The sequence below is a fragment of the Hemibagrus wyckioides genome, linkage group LG07 (assembly GCF_019097595.1).
Source record: "Hemibagrus wyckioides isolate EC202008001 linkage group LG07, SWU_Hwy_1.0, whole genome shotgun sequence".
Lineage (NCBI taxonomy): Eukaryota > Metazoa > Chordata > Actinopteri > Siluriformes > Bagridae > Hemibagrus > Hemibagrus wyckioides.
In genome coordinates this window covers 26809528-26828913 of record NC_080716.1, presented here as the reverse complement: position 1 = coordinate 26828913, position 19386 = coordinate 26809528, and the positions used below count along the sequence as shown (strand labels likewise).

The 19386-nt window shown below is 39.9% G+C and overlaps 2 protein-coding genes and 1 long non-coding RNA gene across 4 annotated transcripts; 1 reads left to right on the top strand and 2 right to left on the bottom strand.

The window, feature by feature from the left end:
* The first annotated feature begins 211 nt into the window (after positions 1-211).
* Positions 212-9515, top strand: sharpin (SHANK-associated RH domain interacting protein). Of its 2 annotated transcripts, none has more exons than XM_058395856.1 (8): positions 212-664; positions 2132-2306; positions 4869-4958; positions 5139-5280; positions 5708-5798; positions 5916-6207; positions 6368-6447; positions 8073-9515. In XM_058395856.1, exons 1-8 carry the CDS (start codon positions 398-400, stop codon positions 8199-8201), a joined length of 1266 nt encoding a protein of 421 aa, XP_058251839.1. In that variant the 5' UTR covers positions 212-397; the 3' UTR covers positions 8202-9515. The 2 variants fall into 2 exon arrangements, with proteins under 2 accessions (XP_058251839.1, XP_058251838.1); XM_058395855.1 differs by having other exon boundaries at positions 213-664; positions 6368-6468.
* A 2230-nt stretch (positions 9516-11745) lies between these two features.
* On the bottom strand, positions 11746-12465 carry LOC131355828 (uncharacterized). Its single transcript, XR_009204947.1, has 3 exons — positions 12336-12465; positions 11921-12240; positions 11746-11825 (listed from the first exon to the last, which is right to left on the bottom strand). It is a non-coding gene; the product is annotated as an uncharacterized LOC131355828 (long non-coding RNA).
* Positions 12466-13218: 753 nt separating this feature from the next.
* On the bottom strand, positions 13219-18987 carry LOC131356282 (pneumococcal serine-rich repeat protein-like). Its single transcript, XM_058395188.1, has 13 exons — positions 18868-18987; positions 16174-16217; positions 15948-16044; positions 15736-15779; positions 15510-15606; positions 15298-15341; positions 15072-15177; positions 14860-14903; positions 14634-14739; positions 14422-14465; positions 14176-14281; positions 13992-14029; positions 13219-13825 (listed from the first exon to the last, which is right to left on the bottom strand). Exons 1-13 carry the CDS (start codon positions 18985-18987, stop codon positions 13219-13221), a joined length of 1497 nt encoding a protein of 498 aa, XP_058251171.1.
* Positions 18988-19386: the final 399 nt, after the last annotated feature.

Genomic DNA, 19386 nt, shown 5'->3' with positions numbered 1-19386 from the left:
ATAGAAAGCAATCGTATTGAGAGCGTAAACCGTTTAATAACCTTTTTTTTAATACATACATACATACATATATATATATATATATATATATATATATATATATATATATAAAAAATGTTTTTGCGCACATTCAGAGAGAGAGAGAGAGAGAGAGAGAGAGAGAGAGAGCACGGTCACATAATTTCCGAGTCCTGAGTTTCCAGAGGAATTAAAAATCAGACGGACCTTCTTCCTGTTTTGATTAATTTCCCCCCTGTGTCAGAAGGAACAGTGATGATGAGGATGAAGATGAGGATGATCGCAGCGCTCTGGGCGTTTATCTCTACATAACTCCATCTTGTTCTTTACTTTTGTTTTGTTTTCTCATCCCGGGGAGTTACGTATAAAGCAGGTCGTCATGTCTCTGAGTTCGGGTGTCTGGGCTCCGGTTTTTCCGGCTCCGGCGCTCCAGCAGGGCTCGGGCTCGGGCTCAGGCTGCGGCACGGTGCTGATGTCAGTGCGGGTGTCGGTGTTACGGGGGACGCTACGGAACCTGCGCCCGCTCCGCTCTCCCGGTGCCGTCGAGGATGACGCAGCTCTCCGCCTGCAGCTCAGCATGGACCCGAACCGGCCCGGAGACTTCCGCCTCACCCTCAGAGACTCCGGCAGTAACGGCAGGATCATGGTGAGAGTCTTGGCCTTAATGGAGAGACCTAACCTCATGTATATGTATCTGTCAGGTTTACACCACCGCATGTGTTTGATGCTTTATTTTTTTTTATATAATCGTTTTCATAATCGTTAAAGATCAGACTCTACTGAGGAAGCCAGTGAACTGCCAAGTGAAACCAAAAGCAGTGATGATTACTAGTTATAACTTTTAAAAACAACAATATATAAAGTCCCTTACTATACCCCCTTTTTATTTTCCTTTGCACATTTTCTCTCTGCTTGTTTTCTCTTTGCCTCAAATTAAAGGTGCGGTCTGTAACCTTCAGAAGAGTGTCTCTCAACCCATAGCACTCTTATAAGTCCATAGATATGGTTTAATAAAAATAATAAAGAGGTCTCTGATTTAGTTTTTTTTTCAGGCCCGAGGATATACCTGGAGCCGTGGCTCGCAGCCCCGCCCCTTTTCCTTATTAGGAAAGCTCACCAGGTGTGTGCACACTAGCAAGTGACCAATCAGCAGGAGTCCACTGTTTTATTTTGTACACAATTTCAGGGAGAGTAAAAAGAAAAAGAGATCGTGATCGTGAGTCTGCAGCTGATACAAATTGACTACGAGATCTGTGCAGGTTAATTTGGTTACAGTTGTCCGAACGGCGTCGGCATTTCCTCTGGACAATTCTGACGGTCTGATGTTCATTCGGTTCCCTACTCAAGAGTTTACATGGAAATAGTGCATCTCACATGCAACTCATGATATGTGTATAAAGACATTATGAAACTGAATAAATGAAGCCTGGAAGGAAGTGGCAGAGGTCAGGTTTAGCAACAGAGTTATTACACAGCCGAGCACATGACATAAATTGTATAAGAAACAAATTTCACACTGATTAGTGTATTATATCCTTTTTGTTGAACTAGTTAACTCCTAGCTACACATCTTAGCCTCTACAGCTCTTCTCATTTAGTACAAAAGGAGGACAGTGTGTTTTTTTCACTGTGCTTGTATTTCCTGCCAATTTGGTTAAAGTGGCTACAGCATACTACAATCAAAATTCAGGATATTCCTCTTGCTTTATTTGTGCTTTACACTAATTTGCTCCTTCTCTTTGCTATTTTGTTTGCTTTCATTTGCTTTTGCCTAAAGAAAACTTACACAAACATGAATAAGGTGTGGTTCTGTCTCGGTTCTGATGGTCCTCTTGCAGTAAAGCCAGCGGTGACACTGATGGGTCTCTCTAACATGTCGTAACTCTTTGTTTGAGAATCGCTGTCTGTACGTAAAGATGAGGAGACTGAAAGAATATACTTAAAAACAGCACAAGCGTTATAAATCCAGGATCGTGTCGAATGGTCTAAGGAATCCACGTGTGAAGAGCACGGCCCCCGGGATTCATGAATCATGTAAAAATGAATGTTGTCACATGCAGCCTGTAATGTGCTGTCTGTTCTCTTCCTCCCTCTCTCTCTCTCTCTCTCTCAGTCTCTGGCAGAGTTCGAGCTGCGTGCGGTGAGATATGAGATCAAGTCGCCTCGCTGCCACGAGCTGTATGTCATCAAGCCACCGCACGACACATTGACCTTCACTTTCCGCAGCGAGCAGGAGGCCCAGGAGTGGGCCACCGTCATGATCTCATCACTGAGGGAAGCCCACAGAGGTCAGAGTTCACGTTCAGTTTTACATTTCTGCTTTCGGAAGTAGGTCATTTCCAGTCCAGCACTTTTTACTCTGTTTATTACGTCTGAATATTCCTCCTCTTCCTGATTTATTCATTTTGCCCCATTTCAATACCGCTCGTAACACCCTCACAGACCTGCCCTCAAGGGCTTTTACTATTTGATGTAAGACTTCAAACCAATGTTAATGTAGCCTTGCCCCACACCGACAGCATTCTGATAAAAAAAAAAAAAAGCAGACAAAAGCTGTTTATATGTGTAATTCTTCTTTCTGTTCGCCATTCTTACAGCAACTTGTGTAGAGACAGAAGGATAGGGTTAGGGTTAGATAGGTAGAGGCACACAGGCAGATTGACACATGCAGATGCAGACAGATTGTTTGCAGGTGCATGCACAGACAGACAGGTGTACAGAAGCACAGAGAGACAGGAGCACAGGTACACAGACAGGTATAGGCAAGTGTGTATACAAACAGACAGGTACATGCGCAGACACACGCAGATGGACACACGCCGGTGCAGACAGACATTCAAACATATGTAAACAAACACCAACTCACAGACAAACATGTAAACATAAACACAAACTCAGATAAACATGTAAACACAAACTCAGATAAACATGTAAACAAACAGACAAAAACACACAAATTCAGAGACAGATATGTAAACAAACACAAACTCACAGACAGACATGTAAACAAACACAAACTCACAGATGTAAACAAAAACACAAATTCAGAGACGGACATGTAAACAAGCACAAACTCACAGACGGACATGTAAACAAGCACAAACTCACAGACAGACATGTAAACAAGCACAAACTCACAGACAGACATGTAAACAAGCACAAACTCACAGACAGACATGTAAACAAGCACAAACTCACAGACAGACATGTAAACAAGCACAAACTCACAGACAGACATGTAAACAAGCACAAACTCACAGACAGACATGTAAACAAGCACAAACTCACAGACAGACATGTAAACAAGCACAAACTCACAGACAGACATGTAAACAAGCACAAACTCACAGACAGACATGTAAACAAGCACAAACTCACAGACAGACATGTAAACAAGCACAAACTCACAGACAGACATGTAAACAAGCACAAACTCACAGACAGACATGTAAACAAGCACAAACTCACAGACAGACATGTAAACAAGCACAAACTCACAGACAGACATGTAAACAAGCACAAACTCACAGACAGACATGTAAACAAGCACAAACTCACAGACAGACATGTAAACAAGCACAAACTCACAGACAGACATGTAAACAAGCACAAACTCACAGACAGACATGTAAACAAGCACAAACTCACAGACAGACATGTAAACAAGCACAAACTCACAGACAGACATGTAAACAAGCACAAACTCACAGACAGACATGTAAACAAGCACAAACTCACAGACAGACATGTAAACAAGCACAAACTCACAGACAGACATGTAAACAAGCACAAACTCACAGACAGACATGTAAACAAGCACAAACTCACAGACAGACATGTAAACAAGCACAAACTCACAGACAGACATGTAAACAAGCACAAACTCACAGACAGACATGTAAACAAGCACAAACTCACAGACAGACATGTAAACAAGCACAAACTCACAGACAGACATGTAAACAAGCACAAACTCACAGACATGTAAACAAGCACAAACTCACAGACAGACATGTAAACAAACAAACTCACAGATGTAAACAAAAACACAAATTCAGAGACAGACATGTAAACAAGCACAAACTCACAGATGTAAACAAAAACACACAAATTCAGAGACAGACATTTAAACAAACTCACAGACAGATATATAAACACATGTAAACAAAAACACACAATGTAGACAAACATATATAAACAAACTCACAGACAGATATATAAACACATGTAAACAAAAACACACAAATGCACAGACATTTAAATAAACACACAAACTCAGACAAACATGTTAACAAACACACAATCTCCCAGACAGATATATAAACGCGTGTTAACAAAAATACACAAACATGCAAACAAACTCACAGACAGACAAATTAAAAATAAACAAAAACAAACTCGGACAACCATGTAAACAAAAACACACAAACTCAGACAAACGTAAACAAAAACACAAACTCACAGACATATATAAATGTGTGTAAACAAAAATGCACAATATAACACACATGGCAAACAAACACAGATTCACAGACAGACAAATAACAAACAGGTAAACAAAAACACACATACTCAAACACACGCAGGTACAAAGTCACATGCAGACACACAAGTAGATGCACAGACAGATGTAAACAATGACAAGTCTCATGACAAGCTGAGAAAGCAATCAGATGTACACAGACAGACCCACACAGAGGCACGTGGACAGCTAACTGACACCGCTGAACGCTGGAAGATGATTAACGTACAGGACGTAGAGTAAAAGCTGAGCTGCAGTTCAGCCGTCTCTTTTAATGTATTTAAGTCTTCTCTTCTGTTTTTTTATTTTTTTTAATTTTTTTTTCCAGTCGCAGGCATCGCTTCTCATCCCACTGAGGACTCAGTACCTTATCTGCAACCCACAGAGCAGAGTGCAACCTTGTCATTGTCAGCTAAAGGTGAGTGAGATGAGGAACCGGCTCTGTGGTTAGTGCCGTAAGACACCGTGTCATACAGAGGATTCAGAAGTGACGTCTCATTAAGTCGTTTTATTTATATTTAATGTTTTGTGTATTTAAATTGTGTGACATTTTGTTTAATGTTTTGTTTTCATGATTGCCTTCATTTTTTTTTTTTAGAGGAGCTGTGTGCTGAGCTGGCCAGAGCCATCAAGGCTGGAGATGCTCAGGCGGCGATGCAGCATGCTACATCACTGGCACATCAGCAGATGGCGCTCACCATCCAGTCGGCTCAAAAGGACTCTGAAGACGACGAGATCAGGTTGAGATTCTTTTATTTATAATCAGTTTCACCTTCCACACAACCCGGGACAGTCAGGTTTAATCTAGAGTCCCAGGATATTGCACTATGTAGGTTTTTGACCTCTGAAACATTCTATAGCACTTGTTAACTCCATTTTCTATATCAATCTGCCTTGTAAATTTTACTACATTTACAATAAATTGTTGTCTTTTATCAAGCTAAACCTCATATATTAGGGACAAGTTCATGTTTTCAAATATTTGAGAACATTTTAGTTATAGAAATCTAGTAATATACTTTACTTTTATAAGGGTTTTTTTTATTGCAATAACATTACTCTTTTCAACAATTAATGAAGTATTTTCAGAAGAAAACCACAAAATGATAAGTCTTATAGGTTTAATGTATGTGTGTTGTGCACCGCCTCTCCGTCGTGTGTTTGCAGCTTAGCAGTTGCGGTTGAAGATGCCACGTCATCCTGTTGCGTCACGGTGAAAGTCGCCCCCCACATGACTGTCGCGTCTCTCAAGCAGCAGGTAAGTGAGACAGTATAATGCTACTGGATGTGTACGTGTATAAACAACTGGTTTTTGTGATGCGTTAGATCAGTCGATCCGCTCTCTCACTCTTCCTACCTACCGTCTCTGTCCCAGATGTTTGCCGAATACGGTTTCCACCCGCGAGTGCAGCGCTGGGTCATAGGTCAGTGTTTGTGCTCTGAGCAGCGCTCTCTGGTGTCGTACGGCATCTGTCGAGACGGAGACACTGCTTTTCTCTACCTCCTCTCGGCACGGCACGCCGGGGTCAGCCGACTGCAGTGCCAGCAGGACCAGGAGAGCGCCCTCCTCGCACCCGCTCCCAAACCGGCACCGACCCCGGCACCAGTCAGCCACGACTGGAGAGGATACAGCACGCTGCCTCCCCGACTCCATCACACCAACACAGGTGACACTTCACTCTCCAAATCACATTCCGCCTATTATACTTTCTGACCCTGACCTATTAATGGAATAATTTCTCAGGGTGATTTCACTTCTGTCTTGGCTCAGAGTGGTCTCTTGCTGCACTGTGTATGTGAACGTGTGACTGTGTTTTGAATGAACAGGCAGCAGTGGGGGCGGAGCTGGGAAGCACAGCATCGGTGACATCATGAACCTAGAGAGACTGCAGCTGCGTAACCCCGGGGTGAGACCAACAAACACACAGGTACAAACAGGTGTTCTTGATGAAAATATCACAAACATTAATAGTGCAAATATTCATTGAGATTGCGGCTTTACTTTTATTCATTCAAAGCACAAATACACCAGCAGATAGTGAGGCTTTAAATGCAGGCTGAAAGCTAATCACACATGCCCAAGTGCTAAGGAGTTTTATCATGGTGTCATAACTAATGAGACAAAAGATTACATTTTTCACCAAATTACACTTGACTAATTCTTTATATATTATATAATATTTTATAATTATATATTATTAAATGTTTTCAGTACACATATTTATGCATAATTAAAAAATGAGAAGCATTCATTTATCAAAGGTGTAATAACGGCTCCAGTCACATGACAATAGCAGAAATGTCAATGTACAAAAAGAGAAAATAAACACTGGATGCAATACACAAATCATTTGCAGCTATTTGCAGAGACTGAAGATATACTGTAAATACACTATGTAGCCAAAAGTTTTGGAACACCCCTCCAAATCATTGAATTCAGGTGTTCCAATCACTTCCATGGCCACAGGTGTTTAAAATCAAGCACCTAGGCATGCAGACTGCATCTACAAACATTTGTGAAAGAATGGGTCGCTCTCAGGAGCTCTGTGAATTCAAGCGTAGTACAGTGATGGGTTCCCACCTGTCACTACTAAATATTTCACGGTCAACTGTTAGTGGTATTATAACAAAGTGGAAACAGTTGGGAACAACAGAAACTCAGCCACAATGTGGTAGGCCACATAAAATCACAGAGCGGAGTCAGAGCATGCCGAGGCGCACAATGCACAGAAGTCACCAACTTTCTGCAGTGTCAATAGCTACAAAACTTTGAGTGGCCTTCAGATTTGCTCAAGAATAGTGTGTGGAGAGTTTCATGAAATGGGTTTTCATGGCCAAGCAACTGCATCCAAGCCTTACATCACCAAATGCAATGCAAAGCATCGGATGCAGTGGTGTAAAGCATGCCGTCACTGGATTCTAGAGCAGTAAAGACATGTTCTCTGGAGTGACCAATCACGTTCTCAATCCAATGGAGGAGTCTGAGGTTTGGTGGTTACCTGGAGAACGGTACTTGCCTGACTGCATTGTGCCAAGTGTGACCTCACAAATGCGCTTCTAGAGGAAGGGTCTAAAATTCCCATAAACACAAAACCTTGTGGAAAGCCTTCCCAGAAGAGTTGAAGCTGTTGTAGCTGTAAAGGGCGTAAAACCCAACAGATTAAGAATGGGATGTCATTGAAGTTTATGTGCATGTAAAGGCAGGTGTCCCAAAACCTTGGGCAGTATAGTGTGTGTGTGTATGTATATGATTACATAAACCAGTATACGTATGTGTATATATATACGCACACATACATATGCACTTGGCACTGGTGGGATTTGAACATATGCCTTCAGATCCACAGTCTAACATCCTAAACTCTGAGCTACTGCTCCATCCGGTGTTATCACAAATGCAAATGAACTGACAGTATGCAGGGTCTGAATCAGAGCAAATCAAATACAGACTAATGTATGAAAGCATTCAGATTTCTCCACTGCTTTAAGTTGACACTTATCACTAATATTTTTTTCTTCTCCTCCCCGCCAGCTGGGTTGGTCGTGTCCTTCATGCACGTTCATAAACAAGTCAACAAGGCCCGGCTGTGAAATCTGCAGTACAGAAAGACCCGCTCGACTGGAGCTCAGTGCGTCTGAAGAGGCGGCTCTTCTGCTATAAGAGCTCTCCGGACAACACTGTGAACTTTTTCAGCTGTAAGGAGGCCAGTACAGACATGGAAAGGATATATCCATGTTACACGCCTCTAGCTAGCAGAGGATTCAATGTGCTGAGAGGACTGAAGTGAGGAAAAAGCCTCCCTGAACTCTAGGAACTCTTGACATATCTAGGAATCTCTAGTGCATGCTATGTGCCATGTTCTTTTATTGGAGTCGCCATCTTTCAAAGACTCACAACTGTGCTGAGATCAGCTGAACGATGGAAACGAAAATGAAACTTCACAATGGAGATCATCAAACATCAGCTACTGTCCATAGAGTGCAGTGTCTCTACAAATAAGTTTTTATTAAAAGTACCCCTGAATTTTTGTTTTTCTTTTAGTAAGCAATAAATCACACGTGGGATAAGAAAATGGTCAATGAGCAGGTGATGTGATAAAGTGTGATAAACTGTTACCGCTGTGACGTTGTTTGTTTTCCAAGTTGTTTTTAAAGAAAATGCATCGTACTTGTACTCATTTACAGTTAGGTTTAACGTTGTGGAATGTCTGTGACACGAGTTCCTTACAGCAGCTTACATTACAGCAGCTATAAACACTTGTTTTCCTCACCAGCCTTTTCTTAACCGCAAACTCCTCTGTAGCCTCCTCTGTCCCGTAGCAGAAAACTTACCGACTGTAACAAAGAATCCTTCGTAAATGTTAGAAGTCTCCTTCTGGAAAACGTCTCACTTTCAGCGATTTATACATCTTTTGCTAAATAACATGTTTCATTTTTTTTTTTTTTTTCACTTTTAGGTTGTGAGGAACGTCCAATAAATTCCATGCACACATTGTTACTACAGAAAAATCAATTTATTAGAACGAGCACAATTTACAAATCTTGTAAATTACAAATACTGTCAGACTTGCTGTTACAGAAAATCGGTAACCTTCCGACCAATCAGAATTGAGAAATTGGCATTTCGGTCACAAATTTATCCGGTTAGCTTAAAGATCTCCGATTCGGTATCCAAATGATTATAATGATTATACTGAGGAGAATGTGATACTCGTACAAGACTCAAGAAATCTTAGTTGATGCTAGAAGAACTTTTGCTATTTAAATTCCATTTAAAGTGCTAGTGTTTGTAATGGTTTCCATAAACGATGTTAAACGATGTTAAATGCAGCACGATCACAAAAACCTGAAGATTAATAGTATTGACCTGGGTGAGGGGCATTTCAATTTTATCATATTCATGCATATGTTTTCATGCATGTGTAGAGATGCTCCAATTTTTTTATTTTTTTTGTAGTTTTGAATAATTTGTACATTTAATATAATATGACCTGTTCAGGGATACTTTAAATAAGAGGTGCATAGGGGGGAAAAAAAGGTCATCTCTTCATTTGTAAATACACAATATCAGTCATAATTTCTGCATAACATCTCATCTTCACCACAGACTGGAGTCATGAGTTCTGTGTCAGTTCTATTGAATGTTTTACACTAATTAAGATTGTAGTAGGATTTTTTTAAGGCAATTTTTGATGCAAGCTCCACCTTACGAGTGTAACAGTTTCGTTAAGACTCATAAATGCATATTTGCATAATTAGAAATGACCCTGTTTGAAAAATTGTTGCTGTTCCCTAAGTTGATTTTAAAGATCCTACAAAATTCTTAATTACTGATACTGATTTTTTGTTGTTGTTGTTGTATGTTTGGCTTTATTTTATAATGTTACTGGACCTCAGTCTGGCCTTTGGTCTTCAAGTTGTTAAAAAAATGATTATTGTCCTGATAAAGACCCTGATGTAGCAGCTCAGTGATATGCTCTTCACCAGCCATAAAACACAGCCATTTGTAACACAAATCTGCTGAAAAAATTATTACAAAATCAAAACCTGTCTAAGAAAATACAGTGTCAGCATATCACCACACAAGCTCATCATTGTAAATGATTGCATTTATAATATATATATATATATATATATATATATATATATATATATATATATATATATATATATATATATATATATATATATATAAAAATAAATTATATTTGGTGTTCATTTTATGGACAATAAAATTATAAGAGGAGAACAAACATGCAGTTTTCTTTTGTGTACTTTTTTCTAATATATTAATTTGTTTTGTGTGTCTAATACATGGCTATGGTGATGAAATACACACACAAGGTGCTTCTGTTCACAGAGCTGCTGTTCTCTGGATGCCTTTGTCTTTCTTACCATTTGGTGTCCAGCTCACCACAACTGGACAGATGAAGATGACATAAGACCAGGCAATCTGTCATTGCCATTCTCTTCTGGTTACATGTGTATTGATTCATTCATTCATTTATTTTTTTATTTTTTTTTTTTGCATCATTCTGTTCAAGCAAATCCCAGTAAATTAAGGAGTTTCTGAACTGTTCAATCCAGCCTGCCCCTCATTGTGATCTGTGATGTAAACAAGACTTTATGTAAATGTTAACAAAGACTCATGGCCTTCATCTGCAGGAATTTGTGCTGCTGTTGTCATAAGCGTTAAAAAGGGAAATGCTCTGTAGTCTCCCATCTGCTCCAGGTTTCTGACTTCAGCCAGTGCTCACTCTCTCGTAGAGGAGCACATAGGCGTCAGACGACCTCTTCGTTAAGACGTCCTCCTCGGTGATCGGAGAGACCAGCATGTCATTGTAGGTTTTCCACTGTTGACAACTGCGACTGTAACAATCACTCAGATAATGGCCTGGAAAAGACACACATACAGCAATAGTATACATATGGACCAGTATACATGGTGTTACAGGGTGTTACATGTGTTTTCCTAAATAATTCCTAAACATGTAGTCTGTATTTCTAAATATGTGTGTATGCGTGTTTATATCTTACCGTATTGAGCTGAGGATCCAACATGGCTCATGACACTGATCAGCCGATACGTGGAGGTTGATCCACCCTAAAAACAACACACATCACAATACAGGTCACACACACACAAATCATGTGTACACACTACACTGTTCATTCCTCCTTACAACTCTCTTTCCTATCTTTCTCACTTCATCCATTACTGTGTCTCTCTGTCTGTCTCTCACCAGGTGGTTTCTGCCTGTCTCTCTAACCTCAGCTTTGCTGTTCTCTACATGAAGAAGAAAAGCACAAACCGAAAATTACCTTTGGTCTGTACCTTTAACCTGGATGTGATTTATACTGGCTGTAAACATTAGAGGACTTTCTTGGACTCTTGTTGGTTGATGGGCCCGGACCATTTACTTGTTTGTGACCTACCTGTTCCGGGCGTGTCGGATTGAGGAGGGCAGGCTTCTATCTGCAGCTCAGGTTGGATGTCCATCGGAGTGTTCAGCTTGACGACTCTGTAATATTCAGTCACCGTGAACCTATTTAGCTGCATAACCAGAAATCTGAACAGAAAAGAAATGAAAAGTTATAGAATAAGTATTAGAGCAGATGATATGCAGTTACCAGTTGCACCTTTTATAGCACCTGCAACCCAGCAGTGTGTGTGTGTGTGTGTGTGTGTATAGCAGCCTTACTTGGGCAGAGTGTGGAACGTCCACCTGGAGCTGGCAAATTTTCCTCCACACGTTGTGCATTTGCTCTCTATCTCTGTTGCTTTCTGTAATAGACACAATATTCATACACAAAGCAGTCAGTGATAATATGAAGTGATGGACGAATAAAAGAAAGAGAAGCAGACTGAGAGTTGCTCACATTAACTGCGTCATAGAGGCACTGCTCCACCGAGTTGTACACCAGAGGCAGAGAGATGTGATTAAACACGTCCACTTTGTTTTGCTGCTGGGATCCACAGCTGCAACAAATGAAATACATCAACATCTGCCCATCATCTGCATCATGTACAACCTCCAAACTTGTTATGTGTTGTACCTGGAGCATGTTATAATATTCCTCATCTGGAACATGAAATTGTTCTTGACGGGACATCTAGGGTATGCATCCTCTTGCCAACCCTGCAATTGCCCAGACTCCTCCATTTGGGTCAGACAGTGGCAGAAGAATTCATGGGCATCCTACAGACACACAGTCAATAGACAAATCCACTCTAGAGTGTTTACTTCTGTATGTTCTAATGTGTGTGTAATTATGGAGGTGTTTGTGAACTCACATTTTGATTGTCGATGGTGAATTCCGGATTGATTTCGGCAGCTGATTCAATGAGGGCCCCGAGGAGAGCCTCTGTCTGATATCGAGGCTCGGATCCCTTTCTCATCCTCGACAATTCTGCAAAACACCTGAAAAAGATCCAGGGAAAACTGCCTTTAAACTCAACCTTCAGTGATATTCCTAAACCTGGCTCTTGTCATTTTCTTTGCCAAAAATCAACTTTTTTTTGGAAGATTATAAATATACAGTAAAATGTTGGTACCTGATGAATGTGTCCTCTATGGTCTGGTTAGAATTGTCCAGCAGGTTGCAGAGCTGTTCACAGAAAGCCTCAGCTGTGAACAGACACTGCAGACTTGCATTAATGTAGCAGTTGTTACCAAAATTAGGCAACCTGCAACAGATCCACATGTTAGATCCACATTCAGGTTCACAAAAGAACACTAGCACTGTAACATATGATTATTAATATTCTAATGCATTTCAATACCAAATATTAGTGTGTATAAAATCTTTAAACTAATTCCAATCTGTCTTTTATTTTTGAATGAGAGATACACATCAACTCGTCATACCCGCCAGGGAGCACTTCATTTTCTAAGATGTGGGAACGAGTCATGCTGGTTCCCTCAAAGGTATCTGATGCCCAGTTTTTTACAGATGAAGCTGAACTCTGGCTCTTTCCATCACAGGGATCCGTTGTTGTGCTCTTTGTCTTTGCCTCAGGCATCATCTTTTTGGAACTGAAACAGTGAGGGATAGAGGTTATACTGAACTATTTGTATCTGTGCATATCTGTGGATATTAAGTAGTAAATTTGTTCATTCCACTGTACAAAATAATTTAAATACAGCTTTCTTTGCCATATTTTACTTGTCTGTGTCTCACCTGAATGCATCTGGGTCTGTTATCCTTTTCTCCTGTTGCACGTCTAAAGCCAACTCTTTCATTTCCTGGAGGAACTTTTCCATTTCACTCTGCCAGTAGTACTGGGCCATTCTTTCCAACTGCCTTTCATGCTCATGAAGCATCACCTTCTTCTTATCCTCCATTACCTTGCTCTTTACACTGGTCTGAAATGACCTTTTTAAATCTGTCGGAATACGGTGCTCTTTGTCCGTCGGGAGTTTATCGGTTGGCTTCATGCTGATCTTCGCTGTTTTACCTTTTTGTGTATTAACCCTGTTTTTTGTCTCTGTCTTTGCTGCAGTCTTCTTTGCTTGCTCACGAGGTGTTGTGTTCTTCTTATCCGTCGTGAGTGCAGTGATCATCACCAAATTTTGTAAATTTGGCTGCACCTCAGCCTTTTTCACTTCTTTAGGTTTCATCCCTGAGGGTTTTGGCTTCACACTGGCCTCCTTCCTTTCTGCATTTTTCTTTGTGCTGCTGGCTGTGGTCTTCATGTTTGCCTTCGGGTTTTTCCCTGGGGTGGACCCTGCTAACAGTTTCAGTAAGACCATTCGAGGGGTCTCTTCTGAAGATTCTGAGGTGCTGAGGAAAAAACAGATACTGTTTGTCTTCACAGTAACTATCAGTCAAATTCTACAGTATTTTTCAAATCTGGGCTCTGTGCCTACACAATTTATCTCTACAAACCTAAAGTTCTTACACTTTTCTGATGTCAACATGGAGCTGTAAAGTTTTTGCTTAAACCTACCTTTCTGTAAATGCCATAGGATGCACCTTATTCTTCTTCTACACATAAAGAAACAAACAGACATCAGAAAGATGTTTATAAAACACAATAAACTGTGAATTAAAAAAACGTTTCATGATTTTTCAGTAAGAAATGATGAATACGATGCTTGTCTGTGAATATTTTGAATAAAAAATGTTCTTACCCTCCAGAAACACCATCTGGAGATTTTCCTTGCTCGACCCTGCTTCTTCTTTGTGGACTCCTCACTAGATTTGGGCGTCTCTGTAGCCGTTGTTGAGCTGATAGTGCTGAGGAATAAACAGAAGCTGTTTGTCACACAAGGCTCTGAGCCAACACGATCTCTGCCTGAATTCATTACCAATAATACCTGAAGCTTCATTTAAGTTTGATCTTATTATGAAAATACCATGTCTGTAATGTGTCCTACCTTTCTGAGGTCTTCACAGATACTGAAGCAGACGTCTTGCTCTTCTACAGATAATAAAAGAAACACAGACATCAGAAAGATGTTTATAAAAACAAAATACACTGTGAGATTAAGAAGACAATTCATGTCATGTCATTCCAATGTGATATTTCAGTAACAAATGGTAAATATGATCTTTGTTTGTCAATATTTTGGATAAATGTAGTTATTACCTTCCAGAAATGCCATCTGGAGATTTTCCTCGCTCCACCTTGCTTCTTCTTTGTGGACTCCTGTTTAGTTTGGGACATCTCTGTAGCCTTTGTTGAGCTGATAGTGCTGAGGAATAAACAGAAGCTGTTTGTCACACAAGGCTCTGAGCCTAAACGATCTCTGTCTGAATTCATTACCAGTAATAATGCTGTTAGCTGAGCTGTACATATCTGTAATGTGTCTTACCTTTCTGAGGTTTTCACAGATGCTGAAGCAGACATCTTGCTCTTCTACAGATAATAAAAGAAACACAGACATCAGAAAGACGTTTATAAAAACACAATACATTGTGAGATTAAGAAGACAATTCATGTCATGTCATTCTAATGTAATATTTCAGTAACAAATGGTAAATATGATCTTTGTTTGTCAATATTTTGGATAAAAGTAGTTTTTACCTTCTGGAAACACCGTCTGGAGATTTTCCTCGCTCCACCCTGCTTCTTCTTTGTGGACTCCTGTTTAGTTTGGGACATCTTTGTAGCCTTTGTTGACCTGTTGGTGCTGAGGAATAAACAGAAGCTGTTTGTCACACAAGGCTCTGAGCCTAAACGATCTCTGTCTGAATTCATTACCAGTAATAATGCTGTTAGCTGAGCTGTACATATCTGTAATGTGTCTTACCTTTCTGAGGTTTTCACAGATGCTGAAGCAGACGTCTTGCTCTTCTACAGATAATAAAAGAAACACAGACATCAGAAAGATGTTTATAAAAACACAATACATTGTGAGATTAAGAAGACAATTCATGTCATGTCATTCTAATGTAATATTTCAGTAACAAATGGTAAATATGATCTTTGTTTGTCAATATTTTGGATAAAAGTAGTTTTTACCTTCTGGAAACACCGTCTGGAGATTTTCCTCGCTCCACCCTGCTTCTTCTTTGTGGACACCTGTTTAGTTTGGGACGTCTTTGTAGCCTTTGTTGACCTGTTGGTGTTGAGGAATAAACAGAAGCTGTTTGTCACACAAGGCTCTGAGCCTAAACGATCTCTGTCTGAATTCATTACCAGTAATAATGCTGTTAGCTGAGCTGTACATATCTGTAATGTGTCTTACCTTTCTGAGGTTTTCACAGATGCTGAAGCAGACATCTTGCTCTTCTACAGATAATAAAAGAAACACAGACATCAGAAAGATGTTTATAAAAACACAATACATTGTGAGATTAAGAAGACAATTCATGTCATGTCATTCTAATGTAATATTTCAGTAACAAATGGTAAATATGATCTTTGTTTGTCAATATTTTGGATAAAAGTAGTTTTTACCTTCTGGAAACACCGTCTGGAGATTTTCCTCGCTCCACCCTGCTTCTTCTTTGTGGACTCCTGTTTAGTTTGGGACATCTCTGTAGCCTTTGTTGACCTGTTGGTGTTGAGGAATAAACAGAAGCTGTTTGTCACACAAGGCTCTGAGCCTAAACGATCTCTGTCTGAATTCATTACCAGTAATAATGCTGTTAGCTGAGCTGTACATATCTGTACAGTGTCTTACCTTTCTGAAGATGTCACAGATACTGGAGGTGACTCCTGAGTCTTCTACAGAGAATAAAAAACACACGAGAGATACTTATAAAAAACTATTTTTAATACGTTATAATTATTTTTCTTACAAGCTTAGATTTGTGGTTTTTCTAAGCTGCCCCCCCCACCCTGGTCCGAAAAAAAGAGATCAATATTAAGGCTTTTAACATGTTGTATTAACGTTAATATTTACAATAATAAAATAAACCTGTGTCCTTAATTATAATTCAGTATGAGCAGTATCCATCAGACACGTACTGAAGTCAGACTCCATAACACCGTTATATTGTGCTATAACCTCAATGTCTGACCTTTTTTTCTCCTGTTGTAAAAGTGGCATTAATATCAGCGACAAGACAACATTACTCTCGGTAAATAAATCTTTTTAAAACATTCAATTCGTTGATAAAGTGATGAATTTGCCTGTACATAAGATTTTGTTGTTCGTCTGTTGAAGCGCACTGGACTCATCAATCTGGTCAGTTTCACAGAAACGGACAGTAAAAGTAAAGTGTGAAAGTTTCCTGATTAAAGGATTTCTTACCTTCCGCCAAATACACTGGCAGCTGAACATTTGATCAAGTTTATCAACTAAAAACAATCTTATAAAAATCTTATAAGTGAATACGGTCGGAGTAAAACGGGGCTCTTCAATCCTGTCTCTACGTCGTTTCTATAACTACATGACGTGCATTTCTGTTCCATCCACTGTGACGTCATCTAATTCGCACACGCAGCTCAGTGGAACACACACGCACGCGCACACACACACGCACGCGCACACACACACGCACGCACGCGCACACACACACACACAACATATACACAACACCGGTCAGAACGTTAACTGAAGCTTGTTATCTGTATCTGCATGATTTTCTGCACTGTGCTGCTGCCACATGATTGGCTGCTTAGAGGACTGCATGAATGTACAGGTGTTCCTAATAAAGTGGACAGTGAGTGTATATTTATATATACTATATTTTCATACCCAAAGTCACTGTACAGCCATAACAAAATACAGAGCCCAATGAGAGAAGAAAAGAAAAAAAAAAAGGCTGAATAAACACTGGCAAGTAATATACACTTCAATAGGATCAGCTGTACTGCTCTTCATGCTGACAGAAATGTTACTGGACAGAGGAGAAAAACCTTCACTGTTCTTATTGCAAGCTTTAAACTGTCCACTTTTAGCCTGTACCTAGTGTAGCCTCAGATTCTTGTGCTTGTCTGAGATTAGCAGTCCATCTGCATCAAGGTTTATCATGTTGTGTGTTCTGAGATTGTCTTCTTTTTGGCTCAGCATGGTTGTATAAAGCGCTTATTTCAGTAACAGCTTTCCAAATGACTTGAACCAGGCTGGTCATTCCTCTGAACTCTCTCTCTCTCTTTTTTTTTTTAAAGAATTGCATATATAAATATTTCATTAATCATGTGTGATGAAACAAGTCAAAACAAGAAAAAATATTGCTTGGTAGTTTTAATGTGAAAATAAAAGAACACACAGATGCTGTCTTCTGGTCCATTTTCTTTTCCATACACTTTGGTTTAATGTTATGAAAATAAATGCACTAAAACATTTAATACAGACACTTATTGATACTTAAACCCATTGTTAAAATCACTATACAAATAAAACTGAATTGAACTTTTGCATAAGCAGCATCTTTTCATCATGAGAAAATAAAACATAATAAGGAGATGCAGAGTAAAAGTAAAAGTGAAAGTGAAAGTTCCTTAAACAAAAATTTTCAACACATTTTAGTGACATCTGGTGGTTAAAAAGGGCGAGTTCAGGTATCTAATGAGTGGATTTTGAAAAAACAAGGCCTACATAGTATTATTCCTGGTTTCTTACACAGACACAAGTCTAAATAACAAGAAATGGATGCATTACGCTTCTGATTATTGACATAAACGTGCTACTAAGAAATACAAGGGTGGGTGAGCTGTGAGATAGTGAGCTGCAGGAGAGCTTCACCTGTAGATGAAGTCACACCCTGCCAAGTCATTACAACACATGGCAAAACTCTTTTTTTTTTTCTTGTGTGTTTTATTATTGTTTCAGATGTGCAAGTGATGTCATCGCACCTTATGTTTACTAAATGTTTATATGTTTATTTAGACGTTTGTGTTTTGTTATGCTGTTTATCAGTATTATGTTTATTAAGAAAGTTTAGACATAATTGAGTGCTTATACTTTTGTATAACTGTTTGCATACTTTATATATGCATATGTTTATTAAGGATTGTTGTTTAATTACTATAATATTACTGTAAAGCTATAGTCTCTTTGTTATAAGACATAATAGCTATTATCTTTGTATGTTGTGTCTACACCTGTAGATGAAGTCATTACAACACACGGCAAAATTAATTTGTTTCTTGTGTATTTTATTATTCTTTCAGAGTGTGACCACAATAAAAATAACAAATGTGCCACCAGAAAATCTCTGTTAATTCTGTGTATGCAACACAAAGCGTGGGTCAAACACAATAATCCAAAACACGGAATAACAATTGCATGGCTTGGTAATGTAGAAAATACAATACTAAAAGTGAGCACACCGCATGTCTGTAAAACCCCAGAAATGTTCCTTCGGTGGTGGCACTAGTATTCGGGTAAGGGCTCCCTCTGGTGGTCTGGTGCTGGCAGTGGCGTTACAGTAGTGGCCAGTAGTCTCCAAGGCCGTGGGTAACGCCTTTGAAAACCAGTCGATTGCCACAAGGATGGTGTTTTATATCGTCCCGAGTCAGGGAGGTCGGTGACAAAATCTACCGCCATGTGGGACCAGGGCCGCCTCGGAATGGGCAAGGGCTCTAACAACCCCATCAGACACTGACGACTTGTCCAGTCTTAGGCGCAGGTTACACAAGACCCCTGTAATATTTGGGGACGTAGCATGGTCAGTAAGAAGAGCTTGGAGGGTGGGCATGACGGAGGTGGTGGCTGGTCTACTTGGGCCATCTGAATTTCTTCCACTAGGTCCCACCGGACTGGGGTGATCATAGCCACAGGAGGCAGTATGGGTTCTGGCGTGACGGGTGAGCCTACGGGGTCATGTCAGGAGGACAGCGCGTTGGCCTTGCCATTCTTAGAGCCAGGTTGGTAGGTCATCTTAGCCTGCTTGGAAGCCACCGTGTGCTCTTCAGGCCACTAAAATGTGTCACTTTCTCATCTCAA